Source organism: Rousettus aegyptiacus, unplaced genomic scaffold, assembly GCF_014176215.1.
Source record: "Rousettus aegyptiacus isolate mRouAeg1 unplaced genomic scaffold, mRouAeg1.p scaffold_m13_p_16, whole genome shotgun sequence".
In the NCBI taxonomy this organism is placed as follows: Eukaryota; Metazoa; Chordata; class Mammalia; order Chiroptera; family Pteropodidae; genus Rousettus; species Rousettus aegyptiacus.
The window spans coordinates 24282832-24302734 of record NW_023416291.1 but is presented as its reverse complement, the minus strand read 5'-3'; the positions used below and the strand labels follow the sequence as shown (position 1 = coordinate 24302734).

The following is a 19903-nucleotide window of genomic DNA, read 5'->3' as shown; positions in this document are numbered from 1 at the left end:
TTTCACATACCCTCGAGACCCGGTAAAACTAGATACCTCACCCCCCAGCTGATGGCGGAGAAATTATTTCAAAAAGTCCTGTGAAGAAAAGAGCAAGATAATACAAATATGTGCATATTTCTAGAACCTGGAAATATAAAATGCTAATGAAATGTACTTTGGAGTATAGCCACAATTTTAACAGTTCCGCAGAGGCACAGAGCTGCTGTTACTGGCAATATGTAAGGATATAGATAATATCATGGAGAAATCTTTAAAACAAAGGTGAGAATAATTCAGAGGTAACTATAGGCAAACTTTCTTTTCCTTTAAACTGTAACAGTAACCCCAATAGTTGTCTGTGCTCCCCAGATAAAGATTTAACAGATTGATATCAGCTTCAGAAAATGAGACTTTAGGTAGCCAAGGGATTCAATTAAATTGCTCCTGAGGTCTTGAGTTTGGCAACTTGGTTTTTTTTTTTAATGCCTTTTTTTTTTTTTTCGTTTTGTTGACAAATGGAAAATTTTAGGGGAAAAATTAGTGTTCTTCATTCTACTATCTCAGGCAGTGAGGAAGCTGCAGCTTCCTTTCTTTCAAGGAAGCCTTTAATATAAAAGGTCGCCTTGGAAGTCATTGGTGTGAGGCTAACCCGGGGCAGTCAGATGCTCACAAGCAAGCTGTCAGCACATGGCTGGCATGTCAAAGGGGCACTCAGGGAGCAGAGGAACTGAAAATCAGTTAATGTATTACATCTATATAGTTTTAAGATGATCACGAAGTGATGTCCGCTTATAGCTAAAGAAATTAAACTTTCTTACTCCTGAGTTACATAATTGAACATATCTCAATTTCGTCAGAATATCTAGAATTTTAAAAAACTGCTTCAGAATATCCAGGATTCCTGCAGCTTTTGGTGAATTTTGAAGAGATATAATTCTTCCACCACATGAAATACTTTATTTCTAACATGGTGATAATTAAACATACTTAGTAATATTTGAAACATTATACTGGAACTCAGAAGACTGGCTTTTCTATTTGGATTCATAAACCTCCAAAAGTTCGCACCTGGCCCTCATAAGAGATTTCTTCCAGCAGAGCTTTCCCAGTTAAGCACATGTATCTTTGCTCCTAGCTGCTCCCGCACTCTGTGAAACAGTAGTCTTCCTGGCAGCTGTGTTCTGTGCAGGCTCCCGCTTTATCAGTGTGACACGATGGCAACTGTCTGGAAGGGTCACATAATTAGATGGAAGAACGAGCTAGTGTCAAGAGGAAAAAAACTGAGGCATGAAACACAGAGGCACCTTAATTTGCAAAGCTGTCAAATATCCTGCTATTGAATCAAAATGAGAATGGGAATAAATATTAATGTTTTTTAAAAAATGTGCCCTTGCTTCTTAGAATAGATGCCTTCCAGCAAAGCCAGCTGCCAAGCGAATGCCCCAAAGTTTAGTCTAATTCTGTTTAGTAAGGTGGAGCTCTAGTTCAAGGGCAGGCCTAACTAATAGTTTTAATAAGAAATGAGCTACCAGGATAGACCCAGTTGCCAAGGGGCTTGCTCATTATGAAGCTTCTAAGTAATGTTCTGTTCGCTTGTAGCAGCCTTGAGTAGCATTTTTTAAATGTTTTTGAAAAAGGAAAGTTTATATGTTTAACAGAGGATTTTAAAGAAGAAAATGAAAATCACCTGCCACCCAAATAGGAATGCTTTCCCCCCTTACATAGATATCATTGCACGGATAACCACAGTCGATTTCACTGGTCTTTTATTTAGTCTTTTATTTAAGGATGTTTGGGTTGTTTCCAGTTCCTCACTGTCATAAACAATGCTGCAACGAACAAGCTTGTGGCTCCATCTTTGAGGCCAGCACTCATTCTTTCATTGGGTCTTGATTTCTAGTGGAATCGCTAGGTCGATGTATCAGTAACTGCTTTCTTTTAATTGGTAATATTTTTACCACTTTGGAGTCTCTCCTTCACTGTCTGCCATGCCCCTGGTCTACACTGCTCTATCAGCTTTCACCTCACATGGAACAGATTGGTTCTGCCCTTTTTCTTTTATCTTTTCTTTTATCTTGCTTTTTCTTTTTTTGTATTAGTCTCCCTTGCATATGGCCTATCTAGAAACACAGGGAGTCTGGAGAGAGGGTAACAACAAATGCTTGAGGTGACGGTTGACTGTTACCTCGCTTGTAATGTTCACATGTTTCATCCTTGTGTTCCTTGCTAAATTTTAATGAACTAAAATGTTTTCCAAAGTTGCGGTTTGACATTTCTTGGCATGTGCTTTCTTTGGGGTGAGAATTAACATACTCTTTCAGTTCTTGCCTTATAATTCCTCCCTGTCTTTGAGCCATAAACCTTTTGATAAATAACTTCAGTTCACTTTTGGTGACTCATTATAGTCTCAAGAGGATTCGATTTTCTGGAAAATTACAGTGAAGCAAAGATGTAAGAGAGAAGTAAAGATAATTCAGTTAATTCAGGAAAAGAGGTAGACTAATGATTTCTTGAAATGGTATTACCAGATTTCTTCTCCACTTTATTAAATATCTCATATGTATCAATTATGTTACATGCTAAATGAACAACTTGGCTTGCTAACATCTTTAATAAGATAAATTACATAATGTAGTTAATATAGTCTATTAGCCCCAGAAATAGCCTGTTCTGTGAATTAATAAGCTAACTATTATACATTTGTACTCTTTTCCACACCTATATTTAGAGTTTTACAGCTGAGAGTCTTCAAAAAATGATCTAGGGCATCTCCTCATTTTACTGTAGAAACATTAGTATCAATCAATGTTTAAGACTTCCGTAAGTTAATATTATACAGCTTATGTTGATAACTCCTTTCATATCTTAACACTTCTCTGTTGAGAAATTATTTGCTAACTTCAACCTAAAGTTACCACACTACCGCTGTAAGCGTATACCTTTTCTTCAAAAGTCAAAATTTGCATACAAGTCCTCCATATGGTTGATATGATTTCTGTATTGTAATTAGAATACATCGAGAAGGCATATAATCACTCACTGAGTGATGAAACATGGAATAGGAGATGACTCAATAAACATTTTAAGAAATGTTTGCAAAGTGTGATTTTCAAATCTGTGTTGAACTTAAATTCCCAACGTGGTCCCTGCACAACTGTGTTTTACTGACTTGTATTTTGGTATAATGCCATTGGTCTCCATCGACAGCCTCCATGAAAAACCACCCAGTGGAACTCATTACTGCACTTACCATAAGGAAGCCCCCTGCAAAAAAATCTGGTCTTCGTACCGAGAATATCGTACTTCTTCTGAACAACTGTTTTTTTGTGTGTGTTTTTGTTTTAAACACAGTCCTGACCAGGTTTCCTGCTAGAAAATCCAAGCCAAATTGTGGCCCACCCATAATAAATATGGGGGCAGGAGGCACCCGAGGCCGCCATGTGGCCCAGCTCAGGGTGTCCCAGAATTGTGCTCACAGGAGCCCTTGGCCCTCTGGTATGCGCTTTTAATACCTCATTCTTGATTCCTCCTTTTTTTCTTCATCTTTATCTATCTTTTCCCCTCCTAATTTTAATTTTTATAATACTGTTGCATTCTCCATGTTATCATAAACTGCCGAAAGTCTTTTGTGGAATAAGGTGCAGTATAAATAACTAAGTCTTAGGTTCCCTCCTGTGTTGGTCCGTGCTGCTCAGGTCATCATACCCATGCTGTGGCACCCAGTCTTGATCCCTACTCCTGTTAGTGGTGGTTGTTTCAGCTCCGATTTATTGGTGTTTGGTAAGCTGATGCTTCTGTTAAATCAGACCATGGTATGCAAGCTCATATTTGAAATGAGAGTCCAATATAGCTATAAACATATGGCTCACACTGTGAAATGTTCTTTTTCCTTTCTCAGGGAGTTTCAAAAAAATGTACAAGAACATATGTCCAGTCCTAGGATTCCCTGCCAGAATTTTTTCCTAAATGTGGTTTGACATTTCAGATCGCTAAGTGGACACATCTGTCTGAGTATGTTTTCCTTTTCAAAAGAAAGAATACCTGAAGACAGCTACCCAGTGACAGAGCTGAACATTCTTAGTTTGCCCCCAGGTATTTAGTATCCTCAGCCCTTAAAATGAGGCAGAAGTCCACAGAGCTCTGTGCATTCATTTTGTTAGTGGCCCAGTATTCCCTGAGTATTGAGTGGAAATAAGGAATTCACTTTCCTGTTTTCTTTAAGCACAGATTTGCGAGTAATTCTGAGTAAATCAGTGGTTTAGAGGGAAGAAATTTAGAGTCAAAGGATTTGTTTTTAAATCTCGTCTCTGTCACTGTGGCTTAGAGCAAACCGTGTAAGCTAATGGAACCGCAGTCTTTTTATGTATAAGTTAAAGAATACTAATGCCGGATCCACCCACCTCATGGGGTCACAGTGAAACTGGGATGTGTCTGAAAGTGCTTTGGAAACTGCAAGAGCAGTTGGAACTGCATTTCCCAGTCTGGGATAAAATGAGATCATAGTAACTAACAGCAAAACCCCATTTATTTGGCTCCACAGTGCTAGAATTTTAGCTCCCCCAAATCTCCCCCAGCTACTTCTGGGAGTCAGCTGGGATTGCCGGCTCGTGCTTGGGAATGCATCCGCTTGGATTTCTCACGGGTGGGCATTTGTGTTCCTCCTCTGTGGCTCACTGCAGGGGACTTTCAGCTGCTGCTTACACAGCCAGTGCTCACTAAATCCTTGCGGCCCCTGATGCCACCAACGTTCTCACCAAAGGGTCATTTGCCCTTCACACCTGGTTGGCTTGGCAGGATGCTGAATGAGGAACGTCAGCGGGATGGCTGAGATGGAGGTGCTCTCTGCAGCCGTGTTCGAAGGTTTCTGCCCCACAGTTTGTGCACATTATTTAAGGTGCTGCCAAGGCCGCAAGCCCCATGGTCCAGTGATGATGTGACCTTTAGGGAGGCTCTGTCTGTTTTGGAGCTGCGCTGTCTAACCATTCAATGACTGTGTTTAAGGATCATTGACAGCTGAGCTGTCATGGCTGACGATGTCTCCCAGGAACTGGGGTGGCTTCAGGAAACTGGTGACCTTTTTAGAGAAAGTGGAAGAAGTACAGACACATAAAGAGAGTCCTCGGTTACAGGAGGCCACAAGTGGTCCAGACAGACAATGGTGCTGTTCTTTATTACATCAGCTGTGTAAAGCATTGGTTTTTACCTGCATGTTTTGTGGTTTCTTGCCTTAGCGATCAGCCATGATGAGCTAGAGAGCTTCTGATCCTGGCCATTCTGCTCTGCTAAGAATTTCTTTCATTCTTCCAACATATTGATCATTTGGACATGAAATAAACTTGTCAGCCTCAGCTCTCTGCCTCATAAAATGAAATCCACCCTAGAAGTTTAAGTACAGTTACCCGGTTGGAACTGGGGGTACTGGTCTTAAAACCTCGCACACGTGGCAAGCATTTTTTTTTTTTTTTTTTTTTTTTTACACTGAGATTGAGCTGATTGGAAGGGCGGACTTCAAATAGTTTATGGGTATGACAAGCGAAAACCACCCATTGTCCCTACCTTCATATTCATTCTGGCTTCCTACCTTCCAATTATGGCACCACACAGTGCATTCCAAACAAGGCTGGCAAACAGCTATACTTTCTCAATTATCTAGTTTTATCCTAAAAGCTGTATGTATACCTGAAAAACTTTTACAGACCCAACCATTAAGTCTCTGTTTATTAATTTTGACTTTCAATCTCAAGAGAGCAGAACTTAAGGATTTGTTATTCTCCTTTTCATTAATACTTAATAATTAATGAAGAAAATGGATGGTATTCTGTGATCTAGTATAACATTGAGAAAAGGAGTATTCCTAGAAAAATTTTTAAATCAAATCAACTAGTATGTATTGAGTATTAACAATACATGATAATGGTGTTCTGGCTAAGAGCAGAACTTAGGATGGTTAATTTTGTTGATGTTTTCATCTCGTTTAGATAGTTAAGGCAGATTCAGTTCTGTCTGGTATTACAGATTTAATTTTGACCTTTGAGGGAGGACTTGATGGGTAAGAATTGATAAAAATATTGAGCCAAAGTAACTAGATCATCTTAGTGCGTCTAGTAATCAAGGAAAGGAATACAAACCCTTCAAGGCATCAAGATAGTTTTGAGAAAAGGATTAAATAAAAAATAAACTATAACCTCATTTTTATTGTGTCTCATCAAAAGAAAGAATATATATCAAGAAAGAAGGCGTCTACATGGAGGTGAGAATAGAAAAGCCAAAGGAAAGATGTGATCACCATAACCCCAGTTATCCATGGGAGAGGAGGCTTGAGTCAATGATCTGAATCTAGTCTGTTTGGCAAACTCTGTCATGGAAGGGTGAATGGAGCTGTCAGAAGCAGTAAGACAGTCCGATTCTATGTTCACTAGGCAACCTTCTGATTATAAACAGAATTTTCAGGCAGATTTTCTAGTGATAACTAGGCTATGTGAAAATTTTGTGGTTTTTTTTCTCATTTGAAATTAATATTTTAAAGATCAGCCTCCTGTTTGAATAGCATACGTAATTCTCTTAAGCTTAATCAGTTTTATACATTCATAAAAATCATTTTCAGCACCTGCCAAGTAATAACCATCTCTAGCTCAATGACCATAGAGAGAGATGTTCAATAATTTCAACATTTAAGAAATTGATCAATTAAAAGATAGTAAGAACCTCTAAGTTTAATTCTGTGATGACATATACACAATGAACTTAAGTTTATAAAAATGTCAAGAGTAGCATGTAGGACATGGATTATTTGCCGGAATCAAATTTACTCAGGTAGCTTAAACTAAAAAAAAAAGGGGTGGTGGTGGTGAAGGGGGACGAGTAGCTAATTGAAAAGATATAAAAGTGTGTCATAGAACCTAAGGTCAGGAAGTACACCATACTGAACCAGGAAAGGAAAAACCAAGAATCAAGATTATATGCTCTTTCTCTGAGGGTTCATGAACTCTTGTCTCTGCTTCTCCATGAAACTGCTGCCCAGCCCTTGTTTGCCTCATGGGATCATTTTGAGAGCCTAATAAAACCAACTAGAGTCTCAGAAGCCCAAAGTCCAGGGAGAGAGCCTCTAATTGGCCCAGCTTGGACAAGTTTTCATGGCTAGGCATTCCTACTGGACTAGGGATGACAGACAACATGTGATCTCTTGTACTCAGTAGCAGCTGTGTAAAGGGTCTGAAAGAAGGTGTGACCTGGGCAGGACAGTGAGTGAAAGGAAGCTTTCAGAGAAGCAGGAGACATTCCAGACCTATATCCCAAGTGGTATCTGCCAAAGATATAACTAATAATGATGATGATGATAATTTAAAAATGTTTGGAGTAAAATAAAGGCAGAGAAGGCATATTATCAGTGCATATTATATGATTTTAACATATGATCGAAAACAGATATGTGCAATACTTTTGTGTCTTAGCTCTCTGCAGGAGTAGTGTCCATACTGAAAGTTTTATAGCCAACACGTTAAGAGGGAATTAAATTCAAAGATACTGAGCATAGAATAAGAAAGCGCCTGAGTACTTTAACTTTGTTGAGGTCTTTACAACCTCTTATAGCACTAGATGCTGAGGAATTTACCAGACGACTTTGAGAGGAAGTGCTGTCCATAATCCAGAGGTAATGTGGAGAAGACAAGCGCTTTTAGGAAAGTGAAGGTGGTGAAATATCGCCTTGTATTTCCAAAGGGGAGAAAGTTTGGCTCTGGAAACTTGACGTTGATGCCCTAAGATCCCAGGAGAGATCACTTATACGTACTTAAAAGGTCACTAGGTGCCAGGGTGAGTCTCTGAAAAGAATTCAGACCAAACCAGTAACTGTATCTTAAAAAAGACATGAACGTAACACAAGTGGACCAGGAGATTGTGATACCTAATGCATCTTAATTTAGCAGGATAGTTGAGTAAAGGCTTCAGATCCCTGTGGGCAGATAAAGAAACGCAGTGTGAATGATCGTGCAGTCAGGTGAAATTGATGAATGGAGTGATAGAACTGCCCAAAGATTACACATAGCTTTAAAACACTGTATTTGACCTTCTCATAGTCATCCACATAAACAGTAGATACAGAGATAGCAATCTTACTAATCTAATTTACAACACAGAAAACTGGGACAGATGGTTATATATGCCAATTGACAAAATCATCAAAGAGCAGAACCTGCTGGAGCAAGCAGCTAAACCAACAATATAAAATTCAGTAAATGTAAACATGGCACTTTATACTGAGTTCCGCTGCAAAAATACAGAATGAGCAACATTGAAGAGATAAGTTTTAAGGACTTGTAAGCTAGCAATATGATATGGTTGCAAAAAAAAAAAAAAGTGCCAATGTAATTTTAAATGACATGTTTAAAGGAATTATGTACAGATTGAGGGTTGTAATATCGCCCTTATGTTGGCTAGTCCACATCTGCATCATTATAACAACCTTTTCTGGGAAATACACTGACAAAATCCACATGATCAGGGTTAATTATAAAGTTCTCTGATGCTTAAATTCTTGGTTTTGCTATGTGTAATAAACAGTAAGGAATATAATCTCCCACAGCACATTCTCGAGGAGCTCACTTTGTATCATTCCAGTCAGAGTGTATAGAAACCGAATACTTGGGAAAAATCCATTCCCCTCAGTCATCTGAGTTTGAGTGAATGGGTTTAACAGTGATAATTCTCCCTTCATTGAAAATATATATTGGTTTCTGAATGCTAAGTTAAATTTTAAATTCTACATTACTAATTTATTGATCTGTTGGGTGTTCACACTGTTAAGTGTAAATTCTAAGCATTTTTCCACCTCTGTCATCATAGGAGTGGGCAACAGGTTTTAGATGGAGACAGGAAAGATTCTCAATTTATTTAAAAGTAAAAGCAGATAGTTTTTAAAAACCAGTGTTTCTGAAATTGAGGAATTGTTTCCTATGCCTGAAGAATCTTCTCTATTAGATTCAGGGCGCTTGCAGAATTAAAGGAAGAGAATCCAAAATGACTCCTTTTATTGAGACTCTCAGGAAATGATCTAGAAGCAATATACAACCTTGATAAGGGGCAAGATCCACACATAAATACACAAGCATGCACACACATACATACTACTGTAGATTAATTATAGTACATACGGAACTTGCAGAAACTTGCAGCCTCAAAATGTTGAGTTTTTCATAATCTGCTGAATTAGACATTATTTATTGATAAAATAGAAATCCGGCAAAGCTTTATATCAAACTACAGATGCTAAAAAAACATAGCTCGTACAGAGAATGCAAGTAAATTATTCACTGGCATTTCATTTTTTGTTTTGAAATCTTTTTTAAGTTATAGAAAAGTCAGTATGAAAATTCTTCATTCTCATCTTTTCTTCCGATACCAAGCACCTGGCCTACACAGCTACCAAGAAAATATTCTGTTGAATTACTTTCAGAATAACTCCATAGCTTTAATCATTGCGAGTCTATGATCTGAACGTGAATATTTGTAACCAGAGCTGTTTTGTGATAAAACTAAGACACTGCTGTCCTTGATGTTAGAGTCTTAAAGCAATCTTGGAAAATGAAGTGCCAGAGAGCAGAAATTAGTCAAAAGCCTGTAACAAAACCCATCCATTTAAATGTGGCTTACTTGTTTCAGTTGGTCTTCCTTCTTGTTAGAAGCTAGAACATACTCTACTCCAGTGGTGAGAAAAAGGATACAAAATAAGAGTTTTTACCTCAATGCCATGGGTGCTTCTTTTAATACTAAGCCTTAATATCGAGGCTTTGTTTAGTATAAGCTCTACTTCTGTGTACTCTACCTCATGGCTTCATCTCACAGTGGAAAATAAGAAAACTGCCAAATAGCTAAACTTTCTCATGATCTGCATTTGGGCCGATGGTGGCAAATGAAAGGTAACCCAGTCTGTGTTGGCGTAAAGGTCCCCTTTGGGCTGGTGTCTGATCAGGCTGAAGTACAAACTCCTCCCCCATCTGGGCCGTTTCTGTGCTGCAGAGATCTCTCGTCTTTCTTTAGTATCCCAGTGACAGAGAGTCATATATCCTTGAGGCAGTGCGGAAGGTCCTGGTCTGCTCACCTCCCTCTCTGCTGCCCCCTCCTGGCCCTGAGTGAGTTGTACCCTGTCTATTCAGGTGTAGCGACCTCCTTGCTGCTCAACGAGCCCCTGCTGTAGTAACTTCTGGTCGATCTCCCTTTGCATTTAGGACGGATGGTCCTTTTCCATGCGTGCTGCACTTTGGGGACTCATTTCTACTTAGCCTTTCACGGATACTATGGGTCCTCTGAACCCCAGGGGCCAGTTCGTGGCTTACGCCCTCTACCCCATGGCTTCGCCACCTGTGTCATCTTACCCCTTAGTGTGGTGATTCCTGGCAGGCGGCCGGATCTTCACTCTCAGCTCCTTTCCATATTTCCACCAAAAGCGTGTGGAAATTTCTAGGCTCTCTAGCTCCATCCTAGAACAAGGGAAACTGCAAAAAAGAGATAGGAAAGGGAATTACCTTGACCTCTCCCAGCCTGAGTACACCTCAGCATCATTTCTGTTCTGCGCTGCAGCCGCCCGGCGTTGGGTATCCTCCTCCTAGAGTTCAGAAATGGAAGCCGGCCACAGTTCCCTCCGTGTTTGCTTTTATTATGTTACATCATCCTGTTCCCGCCAGATTTTCTTCTCTCCACTAGAAGAGCTTCTACTTCCCTTTTCTCCCTTCCACCTGTCATATGGGTTTAGCTATTCTTGAGAATATCTTAAAATAGCAGGGTTGTGGGGTGGAGAGTGGACATTACTGTGAGTAGAAAATACATCAAGAGGCATTTCAAAAATGCACCCAAAGCAATTCCATAAATATGGAGCAGCTACTACATGTTAGATGGTGGTAAGCGAGACAGATGAGGTTCTCTCCTTAACAAGTTTACAGGCTTGAGCATTTTGTAGGACAGCGTCCTAGGCACGAGCACAGAGATATATGCATAAGGATGATTATTATAACATTATTTGTAGACTCAACTGAAATGTCTGTCAATAAGAAGTATTATGCAGCATTAAAAATAATTAGATACGATAAATCTGTACCTACTCACATGGAAGAAGAATCGATACATACTCATCTGAATATATGTTGACTATGTTGTATATACATTAATTTGCCTGCACGAGTCTTTAAAAAACTAAAAAATATACTATCAACTATTAACGATTTCCCCAAAAGGTGAGATTTGACATAGTTGGGGAGATTTGGAGGGGTAGGAACTTTCTCCTTTACTTTATAAGCTTATATATTTTTTAAAATTTTGTACATCAGGCTGTGTATTATTTTTGTAATTTTTAAGACAAAGAAAATAGGACAAATACACACTGAAAGTTGTTACTAGCACACAATCTAGTTTACATGTTTGGAGTTATTTCCAAACTGTACATAGGTGAGAGGAAATGGGAAAGTCAGACAACACACTCTCTCCCAACTCTCTTGTCCCCTCGTCCTGTGTAAGGACGTTAGACGCCATGTCCAGACCCCTGGAGTTCCCCAGGACGGTGAAGGTCCCCCTCGTGGACCCCCTCTCTTATCTTCACTCTACCCTCTTGTTCTCCTCCTTCAGTCTTTCTTTGTTTTCAGTTCATTTCTGTCTCCATTTAAAGTCCCTGTCTGGCTTGTTTCCCAAGTTGTCATCTTTTGCCTTAGAAATCAGCAAGTCCCAAATCTCCTTTCATATCTTAACTATTTTCAGTTCTAGTGTCTGTTGAAGCAGAACTGCTGTCTTTCCTATCCAGTTCTGCTGTGTTAAACCCAGTGGTTAGAATTTGAGGAATAAAAATGTTGCCCGAGGCTCCATTTGAATTAGTTTGATTTTTTTTGGGGGGGGGCAATTATTATCCCTACCCACCTAAAATCAGATACCCTTTGCTCTGCATGGATTAGTTTCTCTAGAAACACTTATCTTCTTTCAAGATCTGCATTCCACCTCTGCTATATTTTTTTATTTGTTAAAATTATTGAGGTGACATTGGTTAATAAAATCAAATAGGTTTCACATGTACAATTCAATAATATATTACATGTATATTACATTGTGTGCTCACCACCCAAAGAGCTTGTTCTTCTGCAAGAGCATTTGGCCCCTCTCAGCTTTGGAAATCCCTCTTCATTTAGCTGACTGTCGAAGGAGGACAGGCCCCACCACTTCTTCCCTATTCCTGGGGTTATCTCCTGGCCAAAAAAAAAAAAAAACAAAACCTCAGGGAGGAAGTGGAGGGAAGAGCGCTCCCATTACGTAGCAATAAGCTGTACGGGGGCCCTGTACTGAATTGAAATTCAATGTCAAATTCAGTTCTTAGATCCTAGATTAGTTCTTAGCCATTCATACATAGAAATAGCTAATATTTTTTCCTGTTCCTTTTGTTTATGTTAAACAAGATTGCTTATTATCTTGAGATAATTTTGGTTTATTTCCTGGCTTCATAACTTAACTAGCTGTGTGATCTTAGACAAATCATTTGTCTATAAGCCTCAGTTTCCTCATCTATTATTAATGGGGACATTAATAATACTAACCTCATAGTGGTGTTGGCAGGTTAAAGAAGTTAATAAAAGTGAAAACAAATAGAGTAGTGCCTGGCACATAATACGTATATGCCGTTATTTGCTATTATACTGCAAATGCCCTTTTCCTTTTTAACTCATGTTTATTTTCATAATTTAATTGTATTGCCCAAAGATACAGATCTACCATCTGTTCATTTTTCAAGATCTCATAATATCTGAATCATGCGCACACACTTCATTCCTGCGCTTTTTATCTTTTCTTCCCCACTGCCTCACTACTTCTTGGTCTCAGTAGTTTTTTCTCAACATCCTTTCGGTTTCGCCCTCACATTACTGGCTGCCAGAGGCCTTCCTGACCACATGTCTTGAGGCCAAGTGAGGTCCACCTGTCATTTGCACCCTGGTTTTCCAACCAACACACTCATGGAAAGTACAGATATTTGCTCCATGTCTTTATAAGGTCAGACACCACGTATGTCTTCATACGTGCTGTAGCTCCAGTGGCTGGCTCAGAGCTTGGGCATGGTAGGTACTTACCGCTGACTCATTTAATGAGAAAATGCAGATATAAGAAACAAGACTGCATGGATTACCAAACTCAGTCTGCATTTCTATTAAAATAACCTCTAAGAACAAAGACAATGCAGAACAAGTTTGAAAGGAAAATAAACACCTGGAAAAAAGGTTGTTTCTGACTGTACTGGGGCAGGCCCTGTGTTAGAGAACAGTTACTATTCTAAATGCTGGTATAGGTTATTAAACTGATAAAGTTAATTATTGCTTTCATGGTTTCACATTATACTTGGGAACAAGGTTCTCTACTAGTTCGTGAAAAGCTGTGGGGGAAAAACAAAAAGCTTTCCCTTTCACTTATCAAGGAGAACATAATAGGCTAGAAATGCTAGTTCTGAAAACTAACTCCTGCAAAAGAACATGGGTCTCATGTCATTCTCATTAGTCTATTTTGTTCTTAACTATCTTGTTCTCCCATAATCAAACAGAAAAAAAATGTAATATGTATGTACACACGCGCACGCACACGCGCGTGCGCGCACACACACACACACACACACACATACACATGCATATCATACTTCTGTCAAATTCACTGAACCTCCTCTGGCTCCTTGAATCTTTATCAGGCCCTGTTTTTAGTTTTCTTCCAATCAGAAAAAGGCTCCTGACAACTTTACTCCTGCAACAGTTTCGAATAGTTTTATGTTAAATAGCTGAAGATCCTTCTTTAGCCAATCTAGTGATTCTAAACAATATTAGAACTTTGTTCATTCATGCAGCAGTTAATTTTTGAATGCCTGCCGCACATGTCACAGTTCAGCCTTAAAAATTTTTTTCTTAATATTTGAGTCATATTAGAATAGGATAGATTTCAAATGCAGTTATATAGGGGTTTATTCACAGCAAGTGATATAAATCCCTGTACCAGAAGCTCAAGTTTTAAAGAGGAAATAAACCGAGATCTGAGTTATGAAAAAAAAAAACCTGAAAGCTGTAAATAATATCTTAAGCATTCCAGCTGGGCAGTATAAATTTACAAATTAGTTCTCTATCATATAAAAAATGCCAGTTGGTTAGGAAGCAGCTTTGTCTATGAGTAACTTCATCTCATAATAGCGTCTCTCTTCTATCTTGTGTTTCTGTTAAAATATAAAAAGTTGTATTTCATTTACTTTAAGTCAATAATATTCAATCTAGTCAGAAAACATAATCATGATAAGTTTGGAAGCAAGCATTATAGATTACCTCAAAATAAATATGATGAAAATTTCCTCTTGCAGATGCAAATATTGGCATTATGATGAAAATCTGCTCACTTCCAGTGTTGTCATTGTCTTCCATAATGAAGGATGGTCAACCCTCATGAGAACAGTCCACAGTGTAATTAAAAGGACTCCAAGGAAATATTTAGCAGAAATTGTGTTAATTGATGATTTCAGTAATAAAGGTAATAGCTATGGAATTGTCATTTTTATCTATGAAATAAGTTAATTATGGAAAAATGTGATTTCAAAATAATTACTCTTTAAAAATCAATACTTAATGTCTGCTGTTAGCATCTCTTATCAATAAGTTGGCACTGTACCAAGCATTGTATATAAATCATTTTGTTTAATCTTGACTGTAATCCTTATGATGGATATTGTTATTATCTCCATTTTACACATGAGGCTCATATATGTTAAGTAACTTGCCAGCAATCACAGAGGTGGTAATTAACAGCTGGAATCAAATCTACAGGTTCATAAGTCTGTGTGTTTAACCACTACTCTATATGATACCAATTCATTGGACATTGGATTTTGCAAAAAGTTAGTCACAAGTAATTTATTGAAAGACTGAAAAATGTTATTGCATGTATATTGTAACACCACCTGATGCTCCATCCATAGTTGTCAAACTGAAATCCATATACCTATATAAGAGCCTGTATTTTGCAAATTAATGATGATACAACATTGAATTTGACCAGAAACCATGGACTATTTTATTAATAATAGAAAGTATTTTTTTATTCTTTATATGAAGCCAGCTTTTATAGCATTTGGAGAGGAGACATTGGTTAGTCTTGGTTCATCTTGGCAAGAGAGAGATTGAGCATTGATTTTCCAGATAAGTGGGTTGAAGTTAACAATTTTTTCTTTAAATAGATCCATTATTGTAAGCCAAATGTATCTTCTTAATGACATAAATAACAAAAGATAGATAATGCTATAGCTCAGACCCCAAATCATCACGCCAAATGAAAAATGCAATGGTGCTGCTGAAACCCAGATCCGAGTATTTATTTATTTTTCTTTTTTTGTGACAAAACTGAATTGAAGCCTTTGAAACTTGACCAAAGAAATCGAACTACTCAGTAGCAGCAGGGTATTTGCTTTTTGGCAAATAAATTTTGCAGACGGTTTTCTCGTACAGTAGTAATACTGCTGACTATAATGTCAGAAGTAAAGACGGAACATGGGTAGCACAAAAGTGCCATTCATAATGGCTTTACAAAAGCTTCCTCAAAAACTTAGCTTGAAACTCTTGCAGTCTGGATAAACCTGTACCGTTTATGCAAGGCCATGACCAGAGCCTTGACCTTGTACACATACGTTAGCATAGAGAAGAACAGAAATATAGCCTATTTCCTTTTCCTCTCATCTCTGTGCAACTGATCACTTTTTTCGAACAATTATTTTTCATTATGCTAGGGAATGTATAACTTTAACATTTATAGTCACATCAAATGACTTTAGCTTAGACATCTTACCTTGGTTGCAATTTTCAATGACAAATGTTTTCATTAAAAATATTATTCCTGTCTCAAGATAAATATTTGAAAATATGTTTTAAAGTGATATTGTTGGTATCAATATCTAAAACTAAATCTACAAAAATAACTTTGGGAAATCCCATGACTATGATTATTCTGATTTTAAGAAGCCCCGTGTTATTAATACAAGTAAAATCTTAGCATATCCTAAAAATAAAAAAATGTGAAGATACACCCAAAGATGTTTGCCATCCTAAAATAACTACTCGACCCCGGAAAAGGAGAATGAAATTTTGGACTTAAGTTTTTTCTACTTTAAATTTTTTTTTTGTATGGTCAGTGCTTCTTTTGTTATAAACCTCTAATACAGTCTCTTGTAACACCTTTTAAAAGCAATCACATGCAGGGCCTGCTTAGCTTAGAGCATGCAGACTTTGTTGCAGCTACCCTTGAACAGAAGTACAGAGGTCTTTAACTTTATCCTTGATAAAATTATATAGTCTTTGATACATCTGATTGGAGTGAAAATTTGGGTTTGTTCTTTCTTCAATAGATTCAGAAAATAGAACTTTGAGTTGTAAGTTTTTTGTTTGTTTGTTTTTAAGACAAAATACTAATATAAAACCTCACGAAGGACCTGGCTGCTCATAACACTTGAGTTTCTAAAAGTTACAGTATCCTCTCAAAACAAGATTTGGGGCCTTTAAGTAGAGCACGAACCTTTCCACATGTGCATCAGCCAGCCAGGGCTGCGGGGCTGCGTCAGGTCAAGATCAAAGGCAACCCCACACCCTCAGTGGCTTGTAACAATGAAGGGTTATAATGCTGTTCTCTCGTTTATGTTCATGCGGCATGTTCCCTGTGGGTCAGCCCTGCTCGTCCCCATGTCCTCACTGCAGAGCCTTGGCTGCCGAAGCTGCCTGATCTCAGACATTGCCTGCCTAAGGGCAGAGGGAAAGAAAAGACTAGAGGGGTTTTGACAGTTCTGCTTAGAAGTACTTCATTGTCATTTCTAACCCCATCTCATTGGCCATAGCAAGTCACATGGCCCAGCCCGACATCAGGGGTTTGGGGAGGATAATCACCCCCCAAGGAGAGACGGTGAATACTTTGAACATTAATCCAGTACAGTGTGCCATAATGCAAGGTCCCAAAGAAGCCAGAAGTCATTTGATTCACCGACTACTGTTTTGAGCCATCTTCACTAAGAATCTAAATTTAAAGAACTGGCCATCACCTCATTTCTGGCATAAAAAATTTATTTTAGATTTCTTTAGATTGCATTTCCAAAAAAACACCTAATGCAATTTAGAAGGGGCTTAAAAACAAAAACAAACAAACAGGCTTATACTAGGCTGAAAAAAAAAAGTAAAAGCTCTTTAAAAATATTTAAATTGCAAGGAAAATTACCTAGATTTTTCTGGGGAAAAAAATATAATTCACCATGAGAATTTTGTTTATAATTGCCATTGAAACCAGATGCCAAAATAGAAAAGGGGAAATTTTATTTCTTCTCAAATTTGAATATCCATATGTGGGTGTCTTGGTAATTAATTATAAGCTCTCTAAAAATGAGTTAAGTATTCAGTCTGATTTGCCCATTTAACCACTAGCTTATCACTAAATACAGCTATGTTTTTGTCTGTTTTCATATGCATGGGCCAAAATTTTAAACAATTTAAAAATAAATTTTTGTGTCGACAAAAAATGCCCTGAAGGATCCAGGAGCTAGTTGTGGCTGTAAAGAGCCAATTTCATGGGCTTGTTGTGATACAAACAAAAGCTGTTCCTTGCAACTGGGAGGTCAAGATGGAAACGTTGACAAATATATCTTGTTTTTATAACACAAAATTTCCTCTACCGAATCCCATATATATGGTTTATTTATTATAGAAATGTGTAAATATTTATTTGTAAATATATATATATATCTGTACACACATCCATTCATATATACGTATATACATACATTCACCGTTGATGCTTAAAATGCAGAAAAAATGGGATCTCTCAATTGTTATTTGCCAACTTGACGGCAACTATATTCATTACACTGAGACTACAACCTTGGATACTGATTATACTTGGAGAAAGATGGCTCCAAAACAAATGTCTACCTGTACCCTGTGCAGATTCCAAAGAAGTCATATAATGTTATTTGTAGGCGGTGTATCTTCTGAAATCCTGAGCCATTGCTTCTGTAGAAAGCAAACAGATATTTGCCCGAAAGCTTTTAAATATGACACTAACGTGAATTTTTTCAATTTTTGATTCTTTTAATTTTAAAAATTTTTAAGTTTTCTTTTCAGTTGGCATAGTCATCATTTATTTAATGCTTAGAGAGATGTTTGATCATTCTCAGGCCAACCAGTTCTCTGAAGGCATATTAAGCTCAAAATTTAACTCAAATAATACTTTACCTTGCTTTTCTGTAGACTAAACATTCAATCTGGTCTGTGTAAAATTATTGACTGCTTACAGTACCTTTTGCCTATCCCCGTTTCTTGAGAAAAATAATAGTTTAAATGGTTTATATAAATAAATATAATTTATGTTGACTGAATTCTTTTATTCACAGAACACTTAAAAGAAAAACTAGATGACTATATTAAGCTGTGGAATGGCCTAGTAAAGGTATTTAGAAATGAGAGAAGAGAAGGCTTAATTCAAGCACGAAGTATTGGTGCCCAGAAGGCTAAACTTGGACAGGTAGGAAACATTTTTATTCTTGATATCTACAGTGTCAACATTTTGGTTTTGCTAAAAGATCATCTGCATTTTTAAGTACACTTTAAAAATTTTTTTCAATTATAGTTGGCATTTAATATAATATTATATTAATTTCAGGTATACAGTATAGTGGTTAGGCATTTATATAATTTACAAAGTGACCCCCTGTTAAGTCTAGTACCCACCTAGCACTAAGTACCCTATTTTTTTTTTAATTGAAATGAAAATGCTGGCTTAAACATATAAAACTTATATGCCAAAATTGACTCTAATGCTAACTTACATTAGTATCTAATTTTAAATTGTGTATCATGTATGATGTATAATATATGAGTGTTCTTTCACCCTGTCTCTTTTTTTTAAGGTTCTGATATACCTTGATGCCCACTGTGAGGTGGCAGTTAACTGGTATGCACCACTTGTAGCTCCCATATCTAAGGACAGGTAATATTACCTTGCTCTTTTTCTTTCCTGTCATCCTAAGAGGACAAATAAAATTCTCATTCTTCCTACTTCCAGTTCCATTCAGTACATCAAATGTCTGTTTTAAGTGTTATCACTCAGCTAGTTGTTTCCTGGGGTGGAGCTAGACTGATAACTTTGTACTGATTCAAATGCAGGCAGCCAGGCATTTGGGATAAGCCTAGGGCATCTGATCTGAGGATCATCTGTGGTTTAGTTATTGAAGAGACTTCCTCCAGCTCTAGAAGCTTTCTCTAAGAGTAATACTAATTGCTCCTTCTACGTGTGGTAACAATTCTAAAGACTTGAAAGAGCAAGCTTTGAAATTATACCTATTGGTTTTTCTTATGCCCTTTTAAATTATTACTCAAGATATTAAGGGCAAGTTGTTTCTTGTGTCAGGGCTGTGGGTTCCTATAGAAACTTTAAAGTTTAGAAATAGACAGCTATTCCATGGAAATGTGATCCCCATTAAATTTACAGAAATATCTGAAAACAATAAAAGTCAACATCAATCTTCTAGTTCCAAAAACCTTCCCTGATTTTGGTCCAGAATGCTGCTGACTGCCTCTGACTCTAGGAAAATAAGTTAGGGCCCTGTGGCAAACGACATGAGTCAAAGGAGGAATTTTGGAGGATTTAATCATCGGAGGATTTAATGTGAAGGCCTATTATAAACATTTTTCACATGCTGTCTTGATTTAATGCTCACAGCATTCCTACAAGATAGATATTATCAGCTCCATTGTACTGAAGAGGATACTAAGGCTTAGAGAAGTTCATTAATTTGCCTCCAATCAGAGAGCTAATAAACTATCAAACTGAAATCTCTTTGGTACACCTTACACTTCACTATTTATTAAGAAATCTGATAGACATGAGAAGTGAGGAAAGAAAA

General features: G+C 37.5%; 1 protein-coding gene across 3 annotated transcripts in view; it reads left to right on the top strand.

The window, feature by feature from the left end:
* GALNT7 (polypeptide N-acetylgalactosaminyltransferase 7) overlaps window positions 1-19903 on the top strand; it is a 114168-nt gene that overhangs the window by 76962 nt on the left and 17303 nt on the right. For all 3 annotated transcript variants that reach the window (XM_016148216.2, XM_016148217.2, XM_036233606.1), the window contains exons 3-5: window positions 14336-14502; window positions 18392-18522; window positions 18908-18987. In XM_016148216.2, coding sequence (XP_016003702.1) covers window positions 14336-14502; window positions 18392-18522; window positions 18908-18987 — 378 coding nt within the window. The remainder of the gene's footprint in view (window positions 1-14335; window positions 14503-18391; window positions 18523-18907; window positions 18988-19903) is intronic.